A 19,714-nucleotide genomic window follows, 5' to 3' on the forward strand; every position below is an offset into this window, starting at 1 on the left:
GGCTCGCGTTGAGAAAACCCCGAGCCGCTGGCGGGGGGGGGGGGGGGGGGGGGGGGGGGGGGAGGAAAAAAAAAAAGAAAAAGGAGCGAGAAATCCCTCCCGCTCGGGAGCCGGCGGCGAGTGAGCAGCTGGGATTGCGGGAGGGCCGGGCGCGCGTCGGCTCGCCACGCAGCGCGAGGGGGGGGAAATGCCCCCCCCCCCCAAAAAAAAAAAAAAAAGGAAAAGGGGGGGGAAAAGAGGTGCTGCCGCCCCCGGCGTTTCGGGGGCCGGCAGGTTTGGGGGCTCTGGGCGCTTCGCCGCGGCCGCTGCGGCCCCTCGGGCGCCGTTTTCCCGCGCGTTACGGCTCGCTCCCGCTCGGGGACGGGTGTGCGGCTATCCCACCGTGGTCATCCTCGCAGCGGGGAGAGCAGCGCCCCGGCCCCCTCCGCTCCCCCCCTGCCCCCCCGAAAAGCGGGACGGCGGCGCTCCCCGAGCGCGACGCGACAGTGCGGAGACCCCCTTCCTCCTCCCCGACCCCTCCCAACCACCGTGGAAAAATAGAAATTCCAAAATTTACGCAATAATTTAGTTAGAATAGCTCTTCTGGATTTTGTGCAAATAAATTAAACAACAAAATGCAAGTTAAAACAATTATTCCAGACTGGCAGGCAGGAAAAAGAGCCCAGGTTGCCTCCTCGGGTTTTGGCCAGGAAGACAGCGTATGGAATGAGACTTTTTTCTTTCTTTTCTCTTCTTTTTTTTTTTCTTTTCCTTTTTAAGGTCCCTGTGGACAGGCAGAGCCTGCTGTTGTCCTTCCCTAGGTAAGCTGGGTGCACCCTGCGAAGGGGATGCCGTCGTCGCCAAGAGCCGGCCCCGGGACCGTGCCGCGTTCACAACGCGCCGCCAGCATGGGCTCAAGAGAACAGCGTTTTGGACAAGAGACGTCACGAGCACAAAGTGCACAATATTTCCGTTATTTACAAATACACAGCAGTCCTTCAAGTTTCAAGTTTTGTAAAAAGAACGAGGAAAACGACGACGACGACAAAATCCAAACTCCAAAACAAACAAATTGAAGCAACAACGGAGGAAAGAGTTACCGGAACAAAACCAAAACAAAAAAAAAGGAAAAAAAAAAAAAAAGGAAAAAAAAACCTAAAAGCCCTAAGGAAGTGAGAGAGTTACGACACGACCGCACCGCTCCAAAGACAACAGTGAACACGTCCACCCGGGGCTTGGCGCGCAGTATGTACACGGGCTGGGGGCGGCTCCCGCTGCTCTCCGGGCTGGACCCATCCGCGCACACAGACACTCGGGCACGCGCGCGTGCCGGCAGCCGGAGGCGGGCTGCCGGCCGGGAAGGGGGTCACCAGTCCGCGTCTTCCTCTATGTAATAGTCGGGGGCCGTACCGTCAAAGAGACCCGGGTCTAGCGATTTCCGCTGCTTCCCTCGGGCGAATACCCTGGAGATGGAGCCGAAGCCCATCTTCTCTTTCTTCTTTTTTCGTTTTTGGTCTTCGAGGTCCTCTAGAGACTGCAGGAGGGGAGACAACAAACAAGAGTGAGGATGGAAAAGGAGGAGGAGGAGGAGGAGAAGATGATGGAGATGGACGAGATGGAGAAAGAGGAGATGGAGGAGCAGAAGAAGGAGATGGAGGACCAGAAGGAGAAGGAGATGGAGGAGCAGAAGGAGATGGAGGAGCAGGAGATGGAGGAGCAGAAGGAGGAGCAGAAGGAGGAGGGAAAAAAACATGAGTGTCTCCAGCAAACAGGAAGGGACCACCACGCTTGGGACCCCGCACCCTTTCCCAAAAAGCGCCAATCCCCACGAAAGCCGGTAGGGACTCTGCCACTGAGTTCTCCAGCCTCCCCCAGGACGACGGGCAGCAGGATAAAACACAGTCACACCTCGGCAGTATGAGCAGACCTTTGGAGAAGGCGCGATGGGGTAAATGTTCAGAATGACTCTGAACTGCCCCCGCTACGCAGGCGCTGGGGAAATGCCCTGTATTGGGAGGGGGATTCAAAAGAGAGCAGCCTCCTACCTGTACAATTGGGTTGTGCAAGTTCTTCTGTACCGGTCCAGGACTATCCCCCTACCAGCAGAAGGAGACAGATCACATTGAAACAGCGTAAGCACAGTGCCGGCTCCCGCACCGCGAGGGCAAAAAGCTCAAAAAGGGATCTTAAGTCAAGATGATTCTGTGCAGAACTCGCGCTTTTGGGGGGCAGAGTCACGCAAGACGTTACCAAGCTCTTGCCAGTTCTTTGAGGGACGGGAAATGACGATTTGGGAGAGGGACAACCATTTGGTCCCTTCCAACCCCAAGATGACGTGATGCTGGGAAGCTAAGGCGAGCCCTGGTAGCTGCATAACGTTAAGTCCACCCAGAAGGAAATTCTTATTTCCATGGTTTCAGAAACACAGAAAAAATACCTTTTTTTCTCAGAGTGACTCAGTTTAGATAAAAACAATTAAATCATCTGCATTCCCAGCCGTTTCCCCAGAGCTGGGGTCTCCAGGTGCCCCGCGCCCTGCACGGCCACGGCCGGGACACCGGACGGGCCGGAAGCAGGGGCAGCGCGCAGGGGGTCCCGGTGCCCCCGGAGCACCCCCGAGGGCCCCCAGCGCCAGCCGGAGCCTTGGCGGGCAGCGGGCAGCTCCCGGAGCGGCCGCCGGCCGCGGCGAGCGCCTTACGTTGCAGAGCGAGTGCGTTCGGTGCCGCGGCGAGTTGATGTCGCTCGGCGTCGACGACCTGTCGCCTTCGGCGGCGGACGCGTCGGAGATGATGGAGGGCTGCCGCGAATGGCAGGGGCTCACTCTGACGGCTGAAACGCAAGGCAGGCGCCGGGCGTGAGGGGCGCCGGGGCCGCCGCCGCCGCCGCCTCCCTGGCAGGGCCCTCGGCACCGCCCCGGGGCCCCGGGCTTGGCAGCCCCTTCCAAGCCCTGGAAGCGGGGCCTGGAAGCGAAGGGGAACGCTCACGGAGAAAGCTAGCTGCACTCGGCTTGCTCGAGAACAGCCACGGCCCTGAGATACTCGGCTGCTGCGTGGAGGAGAAGGAAGGAGAAGGAAGAAGAAGGAAGGAGGGAGAAGAAAAGAAGAAAGAGAAGGAAGGAAGAGAAGGAAGGAAGGAGAAGGAAGGAAGGAAGAGAGAAGGAAGGAAGGAAGAAGGAAGAGAAGGAAGGAAGAAGGAAGAGAAGGAAGAAAGGAGGAAGGAGAAGGAAGGAAGGAGAAGGAAGGAAGGAGAAGGAAGGAAGGAAGAGAAGGAAGGAAGAGAAGGAAGGAAGGAGAAGGAAGGAAGGAGAAGGAAGGAAGGAGAAGGAAGGAAGGAGAAGGAAGGAAGAGAAGGAAGGAAGAGAAGGAAGGAAGGAAGAGAAGGAAGGAAGAGAAGGAAGGAAGAGAAGGAAGGAAGAGAAGGAAGGAAGAGAAGGAAGGAAGAGAAGGAAGGAAGAAGGAAGAGAAGGAAGGAAGGAGAAGAGAAGGAAGGAAGGAAGGAGGCAGGGGAAAGAGAAGGAAGGAGGAAGGAAGGAAGGACAAGGATTTGCAGAAGGAGATGGCAGTTTCAGGGCCGCGCTCCGCAGCCGGCGTTCGGCCGCCCGGGCCGCGCTGCCGCCGGAGCCGAGCGGGGCCGGCCGGAGACTCGGCCCGGGGCCTCGGCGCCGCGCGGGCGCTCACCCCTCCGCCTCCCGCCGCCCGCCGGCGCTCACCTTGCCGCTCTGCCGAGTGCTGGGCGTGCGAGTGGTAGAGGGTCTGCTGGCTCTGCCGGATGGCGGCCGTGAGCGGCAGGTCGGCTTGCATCACCCACTCCTGGTTGCCGTTGAGCACCGTCTCGCCCGGCATGGCCAGCGAGTGCCGCTTGGGGACGTCCTTGGTCAGCGTGGCTAGCGACTGCTTGGCCTGGCGGAGGGACGGAAAGTCAGCGCCCGAGGAACGGAACGGCACCCGCGGCGCGGCGAGAACGGCGGCCGGCCCCGCCGAGCCCGCGGCTCACCATGGCCAGCTCGGCCTCCAGCTCCTTCATGCGGTTGTCCTTGAGGTCCAGCTGGGAGCGGAGGGCGCTGGCGTGGTCCGTCGCCTCCTTGGCTTGCCGGCGCAGCTCCCACTTCTCCCGCTCCAGCAGGTCCTTCTCCTTGGCCAGCGCTTTCACCGCGTCCTCGCTCTCCTGCCGGGACGCCCGCGGTTAGCTCCGCGCTCGCGAGCCCCGGGAGGAGCCCAAAGGTGCTTTTTGCCTCCCCCCCCCCGCCCGGGGAAGACTCACTTTCCGGTGCTGCTCGTAGTTGCGGATGAAGTCGCGGAGCTGCTCCTCGCGGCTCTCCAGCGTGGCGTAGAGCTGCTGCATCTGGCTCACCAGGTCCGTCTTCTCGGCCTTGAGGCGCTTGCGGTCGGCCTTCATGGCTGCGGGCGGTTTATTTATTTATTTCGCTTGCTGTTTCCAAATTAAACGCCCCACGGGGTTTTCCTGGATTTAAGGAGGAAGCGGGCTCGCGGCGCGCATCGGCGCCAGCCCTGCCGCGGCTTTGGCTTTCTTTTATTTTCTCCGAGCTTGGCAAATTGCTACGCAGAGCCCCTAAAAATAATCACCCTCGCCAGTAATTAAAAGGGAGTTAGGTAATGCCCTAGACCTGCTCCGACCCTCTGTCGCCCACAAACCGGCTCCCCAGCACCCGCGCGAGGGCCAGAGCCAGCAGGGCCCCACCAAACGTGCTCCAAAATGCAAAGCGTGGAGGGAGGCAGCCAAATTTGCACCCAAATACCCGCTTTTTAGGGCGGTTCTTTTTCCAGTATTTTTCTCCTGCCCCATTGCACGGTCCCGCGGGGCTCCAGAAGCCTGCGGAGGAGCTGAGCCCGACACGAGAGCCGCGAGGAGCCGTGTTAGCAGCCACCGAAACAGCGGATAGCTGAAACCACGCTATTCCCGAGCTCTTGAGCTGCTTGTGACAAATGCGTACGCGCTTTCCATTTTCTCAACGCTCCTGCACCAGTTTAAGTTGCATTTGTAACTCTTGGAAGCCGGAGGCGACAAAAGACTCCTAATGAATTTAATTAAATAACCGGTTACCCTACAGCAACAACCTGTTTTAATTACCGGCAGTGTTCAGGGTCCTGCAAGATGCATGGAAAATGCTCCGTCGCTTGCCAAAGCAGAAGACGCTCGGAGGTGCTATTAGAAGAGGAGCCCGTGACGCCCCGGAAGGTTTGACGTTCAGCACGGGCGGCTCGCCGGGAGCGGGCGCGGGACCGCGCGGCTCCGCAACGCCCGGCCGCGAGCCCCGTCCTCGTCTCCCGCCGCCGGGAACCGCGCGCCCGCAGCAAAGCGCCTCGCCGCGTCAACGCCCGCTTTAATTTCTCCCGTACCCCGGCCATGAAATCCAATATCGCCACCGCGACTAACCCATGAAATCGGCCAGCCCTGCGCGGGGATCGCCCAGCCGCTCTTTGCTCGGCGATTACGCTCCGGCCGCAACGCCCGCCGGGCCGCGGGAGAGCTCGGCTCCGCGGAGCCGAACGCAGGGCGGACGCGGCGTCCGTGCAACCCGCCGAACCCCGACGGCTCGTGCGGCGGGCCAACAAAAGCCTAATTTAAAAAATAAACAAACACGGTGTTCCTCAAGTGCTCGTGCCTCTCCAGGCAGCCTCGCGCTTGCGGGTGCAACGTCCTCTGCAAAAGCGCACGCAACCTCCTGGCAGCTTCACAGGCTCCTTTTTTTTTTTTTTTTTTTAATGCAAACATTCTTAAAATAGTTTTCCTCTTGCATATTTAGCATTTTCCAGATGTAAAAAGCAGTGGCGTGTTACCAGCTCTCGGCAGGGCAGGGAGGGGGTGAGCCGCTTCGCTCCTCTGCTCGCAGACGCCGCCGCTCCTGAACGCCCGCGGACCAAACCGCCGTCGCGCCCCCCGTATCGCCCCAAAGCGGCGGCGCCCGCGGGAGCCCGGCCGTTTTCGGCCGCTCCCTCTGCTCCCCTCCGCGTTACCCTCGGAGGAATTCCTTGCAACGCTGCGAACGGGCAGCACAAACAACAGGATTTCCCGGAGCGGGGCCGGATCCCGGCGATTTTTGGCTCCGCGGAGCGGCGCGCCGCGCTCAGCAGCCCCAGTCCTTAAACGGAGCCCGAACCGCGCAGCCCCCCCACCCTTACCCTGCAGAGCCTCCTTGGCTCGCGCCAGCTCCTGCTCCCTCTGCGCCAGCTGCACCTTGAGCTCGGTGGCGGAGAGGACCTCGGTGGACTTGCCGCCGGGCGTCTCCTCCAGGTCTTTCGCCAGCATCTCCTTCATCTGCCGCAGCAGGTGAACCTCCTCCTGGAGCTGGGCCACCTCCTCCCGCAGCAGCCCTGCGGGGAGAGAGCGCGATGCCAGCCGCCGCCGAGGACGGCCGCCCCGCGCGAGCCCGCCTCGCCCGCCCCCCGAAAAACGCTGGCGCGCTAGTCCGGCGTCAGGACGCAAAATTACTAGCGCCCGCAAGCTTCTGCGAGCGGTTCGGCTCCGCTCTTCCGCCTCCCGCTGCACAACCGCCCACTTTTAAAGGACAGGTAGGACGAGAAGTCACCCCCGCGGATGCCCTGCCGCCCCTTGGTGCAACACTCCCCCCCCCGCCCTCCCGATGCAGCGCTTCTGCAGGACAGCTCATGTTTTTTAGCTCAGACAAGGAGTTTCTGTCCGCACGTAATGCTGCGATGCTCCGGGTGCGGGAAAACCGCTGCACCCCGAAGCGCTGCGATGCTCCGGGTGCAGGGAAAACCGCTGCACCCCGAAGCGCTGCGATGCTCCGGGTGCAGGGAAAACCGCTGCACCCCGAAGCGCTGCGATGCTCCGGGTGCAGGGAAAACCGCTGCACCCCGAAGCGCTGCGATGCTCCGGGTGCGGGAAAACCGCTGCACCCCGAAGCGCTGCGATGCTCCGGGTGCGGGGAAAACCACTGCACCCCGAAGCGCTGCGATGCTCCGGGTGCGGGAAAACCGCTGCATCCCGAAGCGCTGCGATGCTCCGGGTGCGGGGAAAACCGCTGCACCCCGAAGCGCTGCGATGCTCCGGGTGCGGGAAAACCGCTGCACCCCGAAGCGCTGCGATGCTCCGGGTGCGGGAAAACCGCTGCACCCCGAAGCGCTGCGATGCTCCGGGTGCGGGGAAAACCGCTGCATCCCGAAGCGCTGCGATGCTCCGGGTGCGGGAAAACCGCTGCATCCCGAAGCGCTGCGATGCTCCGGGTGCGGGAAAACCGCTGCACCCCGAAGCGCTGCGATGCTCCGGGTGCAGGGAAAACCGCTGCATCCTGCACACCCAGGGCTCAGCACCATCCCCTCCCTCCCCGCCCCGACTGCTCCGAGGACGATTCCTGTTGCGTTACACCCCACGCGCATCCGGCCCCGTGCAAGCCCCGGCGCTTGCTCCAAAGACTCCTACCGACGTCCAGATTTTGACCCGTGCCCGCAGACAGCTACAGAAGGAACCGACCGCTTTATTTTTCCTCTCAGATAAGCAAAACCCCGCCGGGCACCCAGGACCGGGAAGGGCCCGCGCACTATCGCCTGGTGCCGGGAAAAAACGCACAAGCTGGAAGTGTCGCTGCAGCGTGCCCTTGGCTCGGCTCGGCTTGGCCCGGTTCGGCTCGGCTCGGCCCGGCTCGGCTCGGCTCGGCCTGGCTCAGCTCGTGCCGGCCGCCCAGCAGCTGGGGCCAGCGGGAGTCCTGTAAAATCCGCTCTGCGTGCTTGGGATGCTTCGCCTACGAAAGCTGGCAAGGGCTCGCGCCGTAAATTATTTCGCCGTAAAGTCGCTAACCGGGAAGGCCGGAGCCGCGGGCGGGCGGGGGGATTTCGTCAACGCGCCTGCCGAAAGCCGAGCAGCGACAGCACCCACCGAAGCAGCAGGGTCCGAAGAAGCAACGTCGCGGCTCCTCCGGGGCCCGGGAAACCCGCCCGTCTGGGAAATCCCGGGGGAGAAACCCGGCGCGAGGGGCGGCCGGGCGCTTGCACGAGCGGCTGCGCAGAGCATCGCACGGAGAAAAGCGCGCTTTATTTGCGTGCAGCGCGTCGGAAGAGCCGCTAGGCTCGAGAGGGAGCGCTTTAGCTGGCTTAGTTTTAAAGCGGAAGGAAAAAAACGCTGCAGTGCCAAGTTTTAAGCACCTAAAAAAAAAAACAGCTTCTGAGAAAGCACCGTTTCCAGGCAGCTCTCGGCAATCGTTACCGAAAGGGCTGAAGTTGCAAGAACCGGGAAAACAGGGCCAGCGAGTCGGCTGCCGTTCCTTCGCAACGCCGATCGCTCGGCCGGCACGTCCGCAGGCTCCCGGCCGCAGGCAGCCCCAAGGCAACGGGCCGCCAAACCACAGCTCCTTCTTTTCCTCTCGCCTCCTTTATTTATTTATATATTTTTTTTTTTTTTGCATTTTTCCCTCTCGGCCGTTTCCGCCGTGGGTTTGTCCCCACGCCGCAGCTGCGCCCCGCAGCTCGAAGCACCCGGAGATCCCCGCGTCTCCCACAACGTCGCAAGCGGGCAGCTACGAAATTAATGCGTTGCAAATATTGCCCGGACTAATTGATGAAAACTACGATTCACACTGCAATAATTAGCCGCTAATTATATTCCAGCTGACGGCGTTATGCTTCCACGACACTGTCAGGTTCTGCGTCCTTTACGCTTTAAGCACTGAGCAGCCTTAATGGACAATATAAATAGCAATTTTTTTTCCTTTAGGTGTTTGAAGCATCTATGACAACTATCTGCACGGAGCACTTGGGGCTGCGGTTTCCACCGCGGATCCCGTAAATCCCACCGCTGGCTCTGTTCCGGCACAGGGCCGCGGTCCGGGAAGTCTTTTACCGGCTTCCACTGGCCCCGGATCAGGCATCGCTTTAAAACGCCCATTTACAAGAGCCTGTTTCGGCGCAGCTCGCCCGGCACGATCGCTGCACGGGCGCCGGGCCGTGCACCGGGCAGCGGAGCCCGGCTGCATCCGCCGCTCTCACCGCGGCACCGGCGTTGCTTTTGGGAGGGGGGGGGAAGAGAGAAAAGGGAGCACGCACACGCACGCACACGCGTGTGCAAACAAACCTGCAGCGGGGGCGACGTGCGTCCCAAGCCGCTCTCACCCGCGAGCTCACCGCGTCCCCGCCGCGGCGCCGCTGCCCGACCCACGAGCCCCCATCGCGGCCGTGCCGGGCCGGAGCATTTCTGCAGCCAGGCTGGAGCGTTCCCGCGGCCCGGCCGGAGCTATCCCGTGGCCCGGCCGGAGCTTTCCCGCGGCCCGGCCGGAGCTTTCCCGCGGCTGGGCTGGAGCATTCCCGCGGCCAGGCTGGAGCGGTCCCACGGCCCAGCCGGAGCGTCTCCACGGCCCGGCCGGAGCGTTCCCGCAGCTGGGCTGGAGCGTTCCCGCGGCCCGGCCGGAGCATTCCCACGGCCCGGCCGGAGCTTCCCCGCCGCCCAGCCAGATGGTTCCCGCAGCAGAGCCGGACAGCTCCCGCGGCCCGGCCGGCCGGCTCCCACGGCCCAGCCGGACGGCTCCCGCGGCCCGGCCGGCGCGTTCCCGCGGGAGCATCCGCCGGCAGCTCCGAACAATAGGCCGGGCCTGGAGGGAAGCCCGGCGCGCGCCGCCGCGGGGGCTCGCACGTACCCGGCTTGCTCTCCTCGCGGTCCGATTTCATGGCGGGGCCGGGGGTGCCGGCGGCGGATGTCCGAGCCCCCGGCGCGGCGCTCCCGCGCAGGGCCGGCCCGGCGGCTCCGGCGCCCCGGCTCGCTCCGGCGGCCTCTCCTCTCCCCTCCCTTCCCTTCCCCTCCCTCCGCCAGACTCCTCCCCGGCACGGCGCGGCGCGGCACGGCACGGCACGGCACGGCGCAGCAGGAAGTGCAGCGGGCGCTACCTGCGCCGGGAATTTGTCCCCTCCGCAGGTTGCAGCCTCGGGCTCCTGCAAAGCCCGATACGCCTCCATCCCCGCTCCGTCCCCAACGGGCCGCTCGAGGCTCCGGCGCGGCGCCGGGGACGTGACCGAGCCTGCTCCCGAACCAGGCCGGCTCGCCCCGCGGACCTCAAATCGTCCCCGTCCCCCGCGGGACCGGGCGTTATTTTAAAGCCCTTATTTCCTGCCGGAGAGGCAGTGCCCGGGCCCGTGTCCGCTGCGCGTCCGAGCGCCCGCACCGCTGCCTTGACCGGGAAAACGGCCCGCAAAATAAAGGAGGATGCTCAGAAGAGAGGGAAATCGGGGAAGCCGGGCTTTACACCAATTAATCCGATAGCCAGAGCTTTCCCTCCTCTGCTCTCCGGCTACCTGGGAAAGCCGTCGGCTCGGGGGCTCCACGGGGATTTCGCCGCTCGGCGAGGCAGTTATAATCCCTCCGGTAAGAGGATCCGATCCCGAGCGGAGAAGCGTCGGCTCCGCGGACGTTTGCAAGCAAAAATTAAAACGGCGACAGCAAGGAGAAAGAAATTAAAAATCTGCATAAGCTTTTTGTGCTTTTCTCCTTTTTCTTCTTAAATGCGCACGCAAAACAAACAGAAGCCCGTAACGCCGCGGCCTGGGCGAGCGGCTCGTACGCGGAGGAGATGGAGTCCTCTCCCGCTCGCCAAACTCTCTGCTGAGAGTCGCTCAAAACCAATGATTTTTCTTCCCTGTTTGTATTTAGCATATTGCAGTCACCGGATGGGAATGAGAAAAAAAAAGAGAAAAAAAAAAAAAAAACACCAGATTGATTTGGCTTCATTTTAAATCCCGACGGTATCTTGGCTGCCTTATGTATATCCGGTGGGCTGACGGAAGAGGTTGTAAAGTTCCCCCTGTTTTCTCGTTATTGACTTTTACAGCAGAGCATAACATTAAAAAAATGCAAAAAAAAAAAAAAAAAAAAAAAAAAAAAAAAAAAAAAAAAAAAAAAAGCCTTGCATGCAGCTAGGCGGGCAGCACAGTGGCAGGTTTCCTTGGTCCCACAATAAGAGAAAAAAATAGGAGTTTTTCTGCATTTTTTCTGCATTATTGAGGCTACAGCCAAGGAACTGAGGGCAAACGTGGGCCGCTTCGACCCGGCGCGGGGGCTCCGGCCAGGGCACTAGCAAATATTCCCAGCTGCATGCCTGCAAATGCGGATATACGGTCGTGTGCATATGCAATATGTTTAGTAAATATTACATGTATGTTATGGAAAGATGCCCCGGGGGAGGAACTGGAGGCACCTCGGCGGCGGGAGATCCCCGAAGGGCGGCTCTTTGCATTCAGCTCCCGCAGCGCCCAGCAAATTTATTGCAGATGCTTAGGCGAAATTATTACTCTAATATTTTTTTCCGCTAAAATATTAAAGCAGCGCAAAAACTCAAGGCATGCCTGAATCATCTTTAGCCAGATGCTAAATTGCAGTAAAACGACGCTGTGCGGCCACGGCCAGAGCTGGTGAAGGAGGGATGTTCAAAGCGGCGCTGCAGGGCGAGTGCTGGCCGGAAAACGTGCAAACCCCTGCAGCCGCCCACGGGCACCCTGCAACCCCCCGGGTACCCCGCAAAACGCCACAGCACCCTGCAAATCCCTGCAGCCGCCCACGGGCACCCTGCAACCCCCCGGGTACCCCGCAAAATGCCGCAGCACCCTGCAAATCCCTGCAGCCACCTACGTGCACCCTGCAACCCCCCGGGTACCCTGCAAACCCCCGCAGCACCCTGCAAACCCCTGCAGCCGCCCACGTGCACCCTGCAACCCCCTGGGTACCCCGCAAAACGCCGCAGCACCCTGCAAACCCCGCAGCCACCCACATGCACCCTGCAACCCTCCGGGCACCCTGCAAACCCCTGCAGCCTCCTATGTGCACCCTGCAACCCCCCTGGGCACCCTGCAAACCCCCCCCAGCCACCTACATGCACCCTGCAACCCTCCGGGCACCCTGCAAACCCCCCGCAGCACCCAGACAAATCTCCCCTTTTTCAGCTCTTATTTCCAGGCACCCAATATTTCAAAGGCAATTCAACGGGAGCTCTTAATCTCTGCTTCTGCTCTCCAAATCACCTTCTTCACCAAATGACTATGTGGAGTTGGAAAGAATAATAATAAATCAGGATTAGGAATTAATAAACTGGGATCAAAACACCTTCATAAATCAGTTCATGTTCCCGACGTGTGGGTGGGCATAACTATTAGAAAAGAATAAAAAAAAAAGAAAACAGAGAGAGGAGAGAGAGGGAAAGCGAGCGTGCGATAAACCTCATTTAGGCCAGCGCAATTGCCACTCTTAGGAGAAAAACACCTGTGATGAATTATGAGTATTAGCCATGGAAAGAAGTCAGGAGGCTTTCAGGCTTAGCATCACGCACGATGCAAGCCTAAACACTCAGCCTTTATGGGGAAGGTAGGAGACAACTGTTTTTTCCAACAAACAGCTTGTGAGTAAAATAAAGGGGTCGGGAGAGGAGGCGAAAATCCAAATTTCCACGCAAGCATGGGGAGAAAAAAAGAAAAGAAAAGCTGTGCAAGCAGGAGCATTTAGGCAGGAGCGGGCCGCTGGCATCCTTGCTTGCGGAGGACCAAATAAACGACGCAGCACTAACGCCGCCGTTGCCCCCGCCACCTATTTCGCGCGCGGTTCTGCACCGCAGACCCCAGCTCGGGCGCTGACGGCAGCTCTCATTTCCAAACCAGCAGCTCCTACAAACCCGAGAGACGTTTAACCCGCGGGAGCGGCTCTGGTCTTCCTGCGTACCTGTGCTATACCAGCCATAAAAGCAGAGAAAACAAAAAGCCTCCTGAGACGGGCAGCGAGCGAACGGAGCTCCTGCTACGTTTTATTCCGCTTATTCCTTCCTTAATCTAAACATATAGTCATAAGAGGCAGATATTTGCTATACGGAAATGAGCCGTCAAGTGATTTACAGCGGTGCTCGGGCTCCGCAGCTCCCAGCCTCCTGCACGACCTATTTTTAGCCAGCTGTAAATCAGCGGCTATAGGGAATACGGCGCGGGCCAGGGTTTGGGAAGCGCGCGGAGCAAACGCGCCCGTCCCGCCGCCCGCACGCACCGCAACCCCAGCGAGGTGCCCCGAACCGGCGGTGGATTTTCAACGTCCTTAATCAGCAGAAGGACCGCAAAGAAACAGAATTTTGACACGAAGTCGCGTCCCGTTTGCAAGCGAGACGAAATCCTCCAAGGAGGCTATTAAGGAGATTGCCCGGTGGAAAGAAAATTCAGCAAACCAGATTATCTGTAACGGGCTTATCCGCCGGAAAAAAATCCTCGGAGCAGCGGGAAGATAGCTCCGACAGACAGCTGAGGGAAGGAGGGGGAGCGGATCCTTGGAAAAATAAAAATAAAAATAAAAAATAAATAAGAGGAAGCTCTCAGAGCGCAAAGTCACTGCGTTACGGAGACCCGGGCGAGAGCGGCGAGCCGAAGCCCCGGCGCCTGGCGGCGCGAGCGGCTGCGCCACGCGAACGCGCCGGCACGGCCCTACGGCGTCTCCAAGCCCCCTTCCACGGGCTCCTGCTGGGCGCTGACGTCCGGAGGTTCCCTCCAGCTCCGCGCCTGGACGTTTCGCTTTTCCAGGCAGCAGGGCGGACCCAAACCCCCTCCGCCTTCCCCCTCCGCCGCAGAAAGCGCCGGAGCCGCGGCCGGCGCTGGCAGACGCCGGAGCGCTCCCCTCTCCCGCCGCTGCCGCGAGAGGCTCCATCCTGTTTCCTTTGGCCCTCGGTCAAGCCAGCTCGGCGCAGGAATTTTCCGTTTTCCGGCGGCAGACCCAGCAGGGCGAGCGGCCACTCCGCGGCCCCGGCGCCGCTCCCGCGGCTCGGCCAACGCGGCTCGCCTCCGAACGGCTTAAAACGCCCGCGAAGCCCTCGGCTGCTCCGCGCGCCGCGCTCGCCGAGCTCCCCGCGGCTCCTCCGCGCAGCGGGCGCCTTCCTCTTCCTTCCGTCTCGCTCCTGCGCTTTGCGGCGGCGGATTCAAGCTCTTCAACGCGCGCAGCTTCCCGCCGTGTCGGCGAAGCTCGGCGCTCGCTGCGTCTCGCGGCAGTAAGATGCTGACGCAAGCGATGCGCCCGCCTTGCAAGCGGTGCGCCCACCTTGCAAGCGATGCACCTGCTTTAGTGCTTGCAAGTGATGCACCCACCTTGGAAGCGATGCACCTGCCTTGGAAGCGATGCACCTGCTTTAGCGCTTGCAAGCGATGCACCTGCCTTGCAAGCGATGTGCCCGCCTTGCAAGCGATGCGCCTGCTTTAGCGCTTGCAAGCGATGCGCCCGCCTTGCAAGCGATGTGCCCACCTTGCAAGCGATGCACCTGTTTTAGTGCTTGCAAGCGATGCGCCCGCCTTGCAAGCGATGCGCCCGCCTTGCAAGTGATGTGCCCACCTTGCAAGCGATGCACCTGCTTTAGTGCTTGCAAGCGATGCACCTGCCTTGCAAGCGATGCACCCGCTTTAGTGCTTGCAAGTGATGTGCCCACCTTGCAAGCGATGCACCTGCTTTAGTGCTTGCAAGCGATGCGCCCGCCTTGCAAGCGATGCACCCGCTTTAGTGCTTGCAAGCGATGTGCCCACCTTGCAAGCGATGCACCCGCTTTAGTGCTTGCAAGTGATGTGCCCACCTTGCAAGCGATGCACCCGCTTTAGTGCTTGCAAGTGATGTGCCCACCTTGCAAGCGATGCACCCGCTTTAGTGCTTGCAAGCGATGCGCCCGCCTTGCAAGCGATGCACCCGCTTTAGTGCTTGCTCCAGCCCCAGCACTACTCAAACGCAAAACCGGGATGCACACGCAGATAATCGTCCCCTGGTGCAGAGACTTTCACGCAGCATGAAAAGAAAAAGAATCTATCTACACAGAGGAAAAGGGACAACAACCAATCACAGAATTATGCAGGAATTAATAAAAGAAATCCCGAACACTGCCCTTCTCGGAGGTCGCGTAATGGGAACTGGACGGCAGCAATCGATCTTTAAAATAACATCCTTCTTCCGACTGAGCGGAACCGCAACGAGCCAACGCAGTAATTCTCCGCTTCGAAAGGGCCTTTCAATCCGGCGAGCGCGGCCCCGGCAGGACGAGCCGCTGCCCGGCCCGCCGGGACCTTCGGACGCTGCCCAGGTTACGTGGGCTAAAACAAAGCGTTTTGGTCACTTTACTGAACGCGCCGGTAACTTTGTAGCTGACTCCAGTGGGGTTCAGTAGACACCCAGTTGCTCTTTGCAAGCGGCAATAAGGTCGAGCGTTAAGGTCAATGTTTCTGCGATGGGGAGAGGGGGCACCGGGGCACCGCGCGGGCGCCGCGCCGGCAAAACCCCTGCGGAGCGCCCAATTTCGGCGCCGTGCGGCTCCCCATCCCCAGTTACAAACGCAGCGCGCACATCGCCGTTTCGTTTTCCTTGCTGTTTTTACGCCTTTTTAAAGGAATCAACGATGGCAACTTTTGGCGCTGCTAACTGCCGTTTTAATACCGCTCTCCTAGCGGCACGCGCGCAGATTTACAGCGAGATCACAGCAGTTCTGCTAATCGGGGATAAACCCCGTATACTACAGAGGTTTTATACTTTTTATTAGTCTTTCTTGTTGGCCTAATTAACGGTATTACCCTCTGAACTAGGTAAACACACTTAAAGAAATTCAAGGCATGCAGAAAACACGCCCCAGGGCACCCACGGAAGGTTTCACCGTCTCCTACCCGTCACCTCGGGCACCAACCCCGGGCAAACGAGCAGGGACGCAAGCGCTGGCGGAGCCCGAGCCCAGCTAATCACACAGCCGCAACGCTCACGCGGGCGTGAGCCCGCCGCAGACCGCCAGCATCCAGGAAACGGTTTGGAGGGGGCACTAAAAAGCAGCAGCCCCTTTCCACGTACGCACAGCAGGGCTTTTCTGCTTTGGTTTGTTTAAATCAACTACTTCGTCTACCCACCCCGCCGGGTAACGTAACCGGCCAGGCCTTGCAGGAAAAACCATCCAAACATCATTAAAAATGGCATACTAACCATTCCAAACGAGACTGCTGATCAGGAGAAGCCCATCAACCCATATAAATGAGATTTTTTTTTTTTTCTAATTAAAATCATCCAAAACTGCAACCTAACGGGGACCCAAAGCGCCACGTGCAACCAGCTTATCGAGTCCGAGACGCGAGCTGGTTTCCCCCCGCACGCAGCTGCTTCCGAGCACGAAGCTAATTAGCCCGTCACCCCCACGGGCTGCACGGGGCAGGGGGGAAACGAACTAGGAAATGGTGAAAAATAGTAAATTCGTAAATTCAGGTGCGGCTTCGCGCGCGAGGCTGCTGACGCCCGGCCTGCGCGCGCGGCTCCGCCGCCGCTAGGAAGAACCGCCGGGAGCCGGCGGCGGCGGATACCGATTCCCGCCCGGATCCGCGCCGGGGGATGCTCGCCGGTAACGGGGGGTCTGTCGACGCTTCCCCGCGGGGGCGTAAATCCTGCGCAGCGGCGGGTCTGCCGAGGAAGAGGAGGGCCCGCGCTGCCTTCGCCCTGCCACCGAGGCTCGTCCCGGGTGGGTTAGGCGCCAAGCGCGCACTTCTCCGCCAAGCGCGCTCGCCCCGACCCGCCGCCGGAGCCGCGCAGCGCCGCGCCGCGCCGAGCCGCGCCGAGCCGAGCCGCGCCGAGCCGAGCCGAGCCGAGCCGCGCGCGAACATGGCTGCTGCGCGGCCGGCCCGCGCAGCGAGCGCGCAGTGCGGCGCGGCCAGGCGGGCCAAGGGAGGAACGGGGCGGGGGGAAGGGGGGGGGGGAGCCCCCGGGCTGCGGGCGTGCAAAGCGAGCGCGGCTCGGCTCGGCTCGGCTCGGCTCGGCTCACAAGCGTTACGGGGTGGCGGGCAGGGACGAGCTGCGCCAGCTCCAGCGCGCACCTGGCCGCCCGGGGCGGGGGGGGGACACACACACCCCCCATCCCCACCACCCCCCAAAACCACGACTACGTAAAAGCAATTGACCGAGAGCAAGCGGAGCCGCCCCCCTCCCCCCCCCCCCCGCGCCGTGCCGTGCCGGGCCGTGCCGTGCCGTGCCGGGCCGTGCCGGGCCGGACCCACCTTGCGCGGCGGGCGGGCCGTGCTCCATGCCGCCGCCGTCGGCGCCCAGCTCGGCGAGGCGGCGGGCGGTGGCGGCCAGCTCGGCGCGCAGCGCCGTCACCTCCTGGCCGGCCGCCTGCAGCGCCCCGTCGATGCGCAGCGCCAGCTGCTTGTTGTCGTCCATCATGTGCAGGATTTTGGCCTGGGGGGAGGGAGGAAGAGGAGGAGAGAGAGAGGTGAGAGCGGGCGGGAGCGGCGGGCGCCGCCGCCGGCTGCGGGGGGGGGGGGGGGGTGGCCTAGGCAAGGGGGCGTGCAAAGGGGGGGTGTCAGGGGGGGACCGTGCAAGGCGGCTGCAAGGGGGCGTGTAAAGAGGGGCACCGTGAAGCGCGGAGTGCAAGGGGGCGTGCGAATGGGGGTGCGAGGGGGGGGGCACTGTGCAAGCCGGCTGCAAGCGGGGAGGGTGCAATGGGGTGTCTGTGCAAAGGGGGGTGCCGAGGGGGGAACCATGCGAGCCGGCTGCGAGCGAGGGGTGCAAGGGGGCGTGCAAAGGGGGAGGGGTCCGGGGGGGGGAGGCGTGCAAACCGGCTGCAAGAGGGTGTCTGTGTAAGGATGCTGTGCAAAAAGGGGTGGAGGGGGGGGGACGTGCAAGCCGGCTGCAAGAGGGGTGTGTGTGTGCAGAGAGGGGGGGTGCGAGGGGGGGACCGGGCAAGCTGGCTGCAACGGGGTTGGGAGGGGGGGTCAGCGGCTCGCCCCTACCTGTTGCCGGGCTGCGCGGGGTTGGGGGGCGCAGCGGCTGCCGAGCGCCCCGGAGCCGAGCCCGGAGCCGCCCGGGGCCGAACCCGGTGCAGAGCCCGGTGCAGAGCCCGGTGCCGAACCCGGTGCAGAGCCCGGAGCCGCCCGGTGCAGAGCCCGGTGCAGAGCCCGGGGCCGCCCGGGGCCTCCCGGGGCCGCCCGGGGCCTCCCGCGCCCTCCCCGAGGCTCTCGCCTCCCCCCCGACTGCTGCAAAAGCCCCGCAGAAACGAGCCCCTCCGCAGCACGCTGCCGAGATGACCAGCGCGGAGAAGCTTGAAATCCAGCTACAGACCACATGTATGGCGGGTGTGCGTCTGCACCTATAGGCACCCACGTCCTTCGCGAGCGCGGGGACGCGGCCCGATGCGGCTACGCGTCCGCCTGGACCTCAGAATAAATCGCAGAAGCGCGTAGCCCACGAAGGACGAGAGAGTCGTGGCCCGGGGTTGCCCCTTAGGGAATAGAAAAGTTTTGAGCAACTCGGAAGGAGTTAACCCCGGAGCATGGAAAATAACTCCTTAGCTAGCAGGGTCACAGCTGGTAGGAACCATCGGCAAATCCATCTCCGAGGCGGACACGGCTGAGAACTTTGTGGCTGCGGTAAGGGACGTTGGTGGGTTTTACTCCAGGAATGGATCTGGAAATGAGCTAAAGGAGAAGGCGCAGGGAAACGGTAACGAATAGCATCAGCTGCAGCAGCCCTGCTCCCAGGAGGGGAGAGGACCGAGTCCCTCCTAGGCGACAGCTCGGCTTCGAAAGTTGTGCAAGCGCTTGGTAAAAGAAAGCAAATCTGGTGTTCAGATAAACGGTACAATGGCTTTTTCAAGGAAATTTATTTTTGACTGAGAGTTTTTTGACTGCGCTAGCGCTGAGCTGGTGCGCTTGAAATGGAAGCGAAGCAGAAGCGGAGTGCTCTGTTTTCCGTAATGAATTCCCAAAGGGTGGGAAGAACAACCTGCCTGGGGAATGAATGCAATTCTTGAAATTCGCTCTCCGTCATCTCTGCAGGTCTCCGTGAAAGAGGTAGAGTTATTTAAGCATATATAGAAGCGGAATTCTAATCAAGATAAATGCCCGGTTTCATGCCTAATTTGCATGAGTATTTGCTGCAAACTGTGCTTGCAAATGAGAGTTATGTATGTAAGGAGATAACCTGACTGTGCAATCGCAGTAGCGTGTATGCAAGGACTCAGTCACTGTGCCTGCACTGGGAAGGGACTCACCTTTAAGGTGCAGGCACACTGTTTTTATCATAAAAATCAAGTTAAAATTGATTTGAGCCTTCTGAGAACGTATTCAGCTATTGAAGCAAAGTTCAGATTATGCTTCTTACTCAATCTAATCTTAATAATAGACTAGTTGAGTTACTGTATTGGTAGTGCTGGAATCTTTTTAAATTAGAAATGTAAGAGAATTTCTACTTTAGCTTATGCTATTTAAAAATGTTTCTTAAACTTGGCTGAGGACTCATCCATAAATTAATAACCTAGCTTTAAAAGTCTTCCTTATTACTTTAAATCCTTTTGAGATTTCCCTGAAGATATCTTGAAAGATTTCCTCCCCTTCTCCATGCCTGCCCGCTCCTTGCTGGGGAGCAGCTGGGTCTGTTTAAAGTGGATTTTGATCTCTCAAAGCAGCGTTTGATTTTGCCACGCACCGAGCTCCGGCTCGGTGAAGATCCGGATGCACGAGAATAACCCGCAAGCCCCCCAAAAAGCCACGGTTCAACTACCGTGACCGCGAACGTCCTCCTTCGCGCAGACTTCGGCTTATTTTCCCGAGGGCCCGGCGAGGCGGGCGGCCCCGGGCAGCGGCGGCCCTCCGGCGCCCCGCTGACGATAGCTTGGGGTTGCGCTCGTTCCCGTCCGGACGGCCAAGCCCTGAAAACGGGGATGGAAGGAAACGAGCTGGGCCTCGTTCCCTTTATTCCGGTAGCTTCAAATTAACAAAAAATTCAATTAAAAACTAATTAACCAGTTAAAATTAGA

The 19,714-nt window shown here is 60.6% G+C and overlaps 1 protein-coding gene across 4 annotated transcripts; it reads right to left on the reverse strand.

Annotated features, from left to right (window-relative positions):
- Positions 1 to 563: 563 nt before the first annotated feature.
- Positions 564 to 17,125, reverse strand: KAZN (kazrin, periplakin interacting protein). 4 transcript variants are annotated; one of them, XM_062593544.1, is made up of 8 exons: positions 16,956 to 17,125; positions 6,120 to 6,311; positions 4,240 to 4,376; positions 3,973 to 4,143; positions 3,689 to 3,878; positions 2,678 to 2,808; positions 2,025 to 2,075; positions 564 to 1,513 (listed from the first exon to the last, which is right to left on the reverse strand). In XM_062593544.1, exons 1-8 carry the CDS (start codon positions 17,119 to 17,121, stop codon positions 1,346 to 1,348), a joined length of 1,206 nt encoding a protein of 401 aa, XP_062449528.1. In that variant the 5' UTR covers positions 17,122 to 17,125; the 3' UTR covers positions 564 to 1,345. The 4 variants fall into 4 exon arrangements, with proteins under 4 accessions (XP_062449528.1, XP_062449531.1, XP_062449529.1 ...); XM_062593547.1 differs by having other exon boundaries at positions 6,120 to 6,371; XM_062593545.1 differs by lacking the exon at positions 16,956 to 17,125 and adding an exon at positions 9,584 to 9,676.
- Between the last annotated feature and the right edge of the window lie 2,589 nt (positions 17,126 to 19,714).

Source organism: Rhea pennata, chromosome 22, assembly GCF_028389875.1.
Source record: "Rhea pennata isolate bPtePen1 chromosome 22, bPtePen1.pri, whole genome shotgun sequence".
Lineage (NCBI taxonomy): Eukaryota > Metazoa > Chordata > Aves > Rheiformes > Rheidae > Rhea > Rhea pennata.